Source organism: Chrysochloris asiatica, unplaced genomic scaffold (genome assembly GCF_000296735.1).
Source record: "Chrysochloris asiatica unplaced genomic scaffold, ChrAsi1.0 scaffold00007, whole genome shotgun sequence".
NCBI classification, from domain to species: Eukaryota; Metazoa; Chordata; class Mammalia; order Afrosoricida; family Chrysochloridae; genus Chrysochloris; species Chrysochloris asiatica.
In genome coordinates this window covers 26,588,835-26,593,911 of record NW_006408525.1, presented here as the reverse complement: position 1 = coordinate 26,593,911, position 5,077 = coordinate 26,588,835, and the positions used below count along the sequence as shown (strand labels likewise).

Below are 5,077 nucleotides of genomic sequence, written 5' to 3'. Positions count from 1 at the left end.
ACTCTAAGATGGGATTTCCATCCTCTGATGTCAATCAAGAGACGGAAGCGCAGCAGGGGTGACTGGGTTGTAGTGAGAGGCTTTGGTCTGCGCTTGTGGGTCTCTAAGTTGGTCGACCCCGCCTCAAAGCCAGGATCCAACGGTTAGGCTAGGACGGCGCTCTAGCTCGTCCGGGGTAAGTAGGACAGCCTGGCCGACCCCTGCAGTCTCTTCCCGCTAGGCAGCTTCTCCCCATCGACCTGGTCTCCAGACACCTCTCACCCCACTGTTCCGTGGTCTGGGTTTCATTTAACACCTCCACCTGGTCTGCGCAGTTCTCGCACATCGTTTAACCGCCGCCCTCCATGATAGAAGCCCTCGTGCAATATGCATTTAAGATTTCTTATGTCTTTTCATGGCTTGATTTCTCATTTCTTTTTAATCACTGAATAATATTCCATTCCAGTAGCCTTCTGTCATTTTGTTGGACTATGATGACTTTTGTGTTGCTGTGATGCTGGAAGCTATGCCACCTGTATTGTAAATATCAGCAGGGGCACCCATGGTGGATAGGTCTCAGTGGAGCTTCCAGACTAAGACAGACAGAAAGAAGAGGTGGACTACTTCTGAATGGCTAGCCACTGAAAACCTTATGAATCGCAGCAGAATATGGTCTGATATCATGCCAGAAGATGAGTCCCTCAGGTGGGAAGGCACTCAAAATACAAATGGGAGAGTTGTCTCCTCAAAGTAGAGTTGACTTTCATGATGTGGATTAAGCAACAATTTCAAGACCATCATTTGCTGATGGAACACAACTCAAAATGAGAAGGACTAACTGCAAACACCCATTAATGAAGGGAAAGTACAATGTACGAAGTATGAACCTAGGAAAATTGGAAGTCAACTAAAATGAAATGGAATGCATAAAGATTGACACCCTCAATGTTAGTGAATTGAAATGCACTGGCATTGGCCATTTTGCACCAGACATTCATATGATTTACTCTGCTGAGAACTACAAATTGAAGAGGAATGGCATTTTAGTCATCTTCAAAAAGAGTATTTCAAGATCTATCTTGAACTAAAATGCTGTCTGTGATAGAATGATATACACACACATACCAGGAAGACCAGTTAATACCACTATTACTCAAATTTACACACTAACTACTAACACCATTGATGCTGAAATTGAAAAATTATACCAACATCAGTTTGAAATTGATCAAATATGCAATCAAGATACATTGATAATTACTGGTGACTGGAGTGTAAAATTTGGAAGCAAAGAGGAATGATTGGGGATCACAAAATATGGCCTTAGTGATAATAATGGTGCTGGAGATCAAACGATAGAATTTTGAAAGACCAACAAGGGATATCATTGCTGATGTCAGATGGATCTTGACTGGCAGCAGAGAATAGCAGAAAGATGTGTATGTGTGCTTTATTGATGAAGCAAAGGCATTTGATTAGGTGGATAAGAACAAACTATGCATAACATTGAAAAGATTTGGATATTCTAGAACACTTCATTGTATTCTTTAAGAACATGTACACAAACCAAGAGATAGTCCTTCAAACGGAACAAGGAGATACTGAATCAGGAAAGGTGTGTGCCAGGGTTGTATCCTTTCACCACACTTACTCAATTTGTATGTTGATCAAATAATTCAAGAGATTAGATTATATAAGGAAGAACATGGCACCAGGGTTGTAGAAAGACTCATCAATGACCTCCGATATGTAGATGATACAACCTTTTTGCTGGAAGTGAAGAGAACTTAAAATACTTACTGATGAAGACCAGCCTTCAGTAAGGATTGCACCTCTATGTAGAGAAAACAAAAATGCTCACAACTGCACAAATAATATCATGATAAATGGAGCAAAGATTGAAGTTGTCAAAGACTTCAGTTTGTTTGGATCTACTATCAGCATGCATGGAAGCAGCAGTCAAGAATTCAAATGATGTATGGCAGTAGGCAAATCTTCTGCATAAGACCTCTTTAAAGCATTCAAAAGCAAAGATATTATTTTGAAGACTAAGGTGCATCTAGCCTAAGTCATGGTATTTTCAATAGCTTCAGATGCATGTTAAAGCTGGACAATGAATAAGGAAGCCCGCAGAAGAATTGTTGTGTTTGAATTATGATTTGGGGCAAGAATATTGAAAGTACCATGGATTTCCAGAAAAACAAGCAAGTTTTGTTTTGAAGTGGTATAGCCAGAATGCTCCTTGGAAGTGCAGACGGCAAGGTTCGTAATGTTATAATTAGAAGTCGAGTGCATATCCTACCGCACCACACTGGGACTGTTAGATAAGTCTATTTTATCAGGAAACAATGGAAGCTTAAACGTATGTGATATGAATGACTTGCATTAGTGTTTGGACAGGATTTGAGACAAAGAATGACTCCCAGCATTCACAAGTGCTCATAATTTTGGCCCCTGTTGTCTTAACAGGTAGCTGCTGCTCACTGAGGTGTGGAACACTACTGTTATAGCATGACTAACAGCCCTGATTTAAACAAGGTATCCACTAAGTCCTTTCAGCCCAGTCTCACCCCCCTCCTCACCCTATGGAAAAATAATAAATAAACTTACAGAAAAACCATAAAGGTCAGAATGACCCAAGGACACCTCAACAAATAGGATAAAAACTTAGTCCATCCATACAAACAAGACAAGGATTTATTGGTGGGTTTACTCCCATTTACAAGATAAGGGTTTGCTGGAATTTTCCACCCCAGGTGACAAGACAAGTCTGCTGGTTTTAACCACTCTGTGTTTTTATACAAAACCCTGTTCCCCTGCTCACTTCAGGGTCAGAGTGTTTTGGGCTTTAGCTGACACTCTGGCCGCCGGCAATAAACTTTGCTCTTTAAGATTTTTGTGTTGAGTTCTTTCTGGCTTGCACTGCTGCAACACTACTATAGGAATAAGTTTGCAAACCAAAGCATTATCTGCATTTACTATGAATTATTATTTCTAGTCTACCACTAGTTTGTCAGTTTGTCAGAATATGGTGACTTGTGTGTTTCTGTGATGTTGAGCAAATTATCCTATAAATTGGATCATGTGAAGAAGAACATGGCATCAGGATTGGAGGAAGACTCAGTAATAACCCGTGAAAAACAGATGACAAAACCTTGCTCTTAGGAAGCAAAGAGGACTTGAAATATTTACTGATGAAAACCAAAGACTTCAGCCTTCAGTATGGATTGCACATCAATACGAAGAAAATGAAACTCCTCACAACTGGACCAATAAATAACATCATGATAAACTGAGAAAAGATTGAAGTTATCAAAAATTTCATTTTACTTGGATCCACAATTAATGCTCATGGAAGCAACAGTCAAGAAATCAAATGATATATTGCATTAGGCAAATCTGCTGCCAAAAATAAAATAAAATAAAAAATCTCTTTAAAGTATTAAAAAGTAAAGATATCATTTTTAGGACTAAGGTGTGCCTCACCCAAGTCATGGATTTTCAATAGCCTTATAGGCATTAAAATGTTGGACAGTGAATAAGAAAGACAGTAGAAGAATTGATGCATTTGAATTATGGTGTTGTCAGAGAATACAGAAAGTACACTGGACTGCCAGAAGAACCCACAAATCTATCTTGGAGGAATTACAACCAGAATAATCCTTGAAATGAGGATAGTGAGACTCTGTCTTATATTCTTTGGATGCATTATTAGGATACACCAGACATGGGAGAAGAGCATCATGCTTAGAAAAGTGCAGGGTCAGTGAAAAAGACGAAGAACCTCAATAAGATGGATTGACCTAGTGATCACAACGATGGGGTCAGATATAACAACAGTTGTGAGGGTGGCACAGGACTGGGCAATGTTTCATTCTGTTGTACATAGGGTTGCTATGAGTTGGAACTGACTCAGTGGCACCTTGCAATAACACCAATAATTTCCATTGCTAAAGATGGAATTAAACTTGCTAGTGCTCAGTTTCATTCAGTGTCATTTCTACTTGTCTTGATGTGTAAATGTAAGTGTCCTTGACCAGATACAGAAGGTCCAGCCCAAGATATGAATCTGTTCATAATGAACTATGTGATATTATACTAGTTAATTTTCTCATCTGAAAGATGGAGGTAGTAATTCATGGGTGACTGTTATGAGACTTAGAATGAATAGTGCATACAGCATGCACTATGTATATAAATCCTTATATAAAGAATGCTGTACAATAAAACAAAAACACAATATGGGATGGATATTGGTACAAAATTTATTTAAAAACTATAGGTTAGACTCCTGACTTTGGAAGGAAATACAAAGTGATCATCTGAAGAATAAACAAGGAGACAAGAATCTTGAGATAATTAAAAAGTAAAACATGATCATGAATGTTATTGATCATTCACAGAAACTGATGAAAAACGTTAAGAGGATCGAGTTTTCTCAGTTACTTAGATGATGAAAGTGAAGATCTTATTTTTAGAGTTAAAGCTGAGACCATCACTTTATATTGAGAATACTCAAAGTTAGAACACAATGCACAGGACACAAGAGAGGAGAGAATTAGGGAGAAGTAATCTGTACTCCATCAAGGTGATTCACAAGCTTTTAAAAAAGCAAAGGATTAACACAAACTTTGATTATATGCTGGGGATCAACAAAGCCAAAGAAGTGATTTTGTCCCAGGAATTACAAGTTAATTGACAGAAGTTTGGTCTGTGCGGATAGTGGTTCCTTGTTAAACTGGTTAGCAGCTGGAAGACTGGCAGCAGCTGGACCCACCACAAGCTGGGCGGCAGCAGATGTTTCCGAAGCTCTCAGGCAGGCAACCAGGCAGGCTGACGCATGTTGGGTGGTAGCAGGTTCTGTGGCAATACACGGGGCCAGAGCAAGCTGGTTGGCAGCAACTGGACCCACAGCAGGTTGGACGGCAGCAGGGCTGGCAGCAGCTGGACACGCAGCAGGCTGGGCGGCAGCAGGGCTGGCAGCAGCTGGACACGCAGCAGGCTGGACGGCAGCAGGGCTGGCAGCAGCTGGACACGCAGCAGGTTGGGCGGCAGCAGGGCTGGCAGCAGCTGGACACGCAGCAGGCTGGGCGGCAGC

General features: G+C 40.5%; 1 protein-coding gene across 1 annotated transcript in view; it reads right to left on the bottom strand.

Annotated features, from left to right (window-relative positions):
• The window catches only part of LOC102835250 (keratin-associated protein 9-1-like), a 46,539-nt gene that overhangs the window by 40,581 nt on the left and 881 nt on the right, over window positions 1-5,077 (bottom strand). The window contains exon 2 of the mRNA XM_006833679.1: window positions 4,869-5,077. Within this exon, the coding sequence (XP_006833742.1) occupies window positions 4,869-5,077 (209 nt within the window). The remainder of the gene's footprint in view (window positions 1-4,868) is intronic.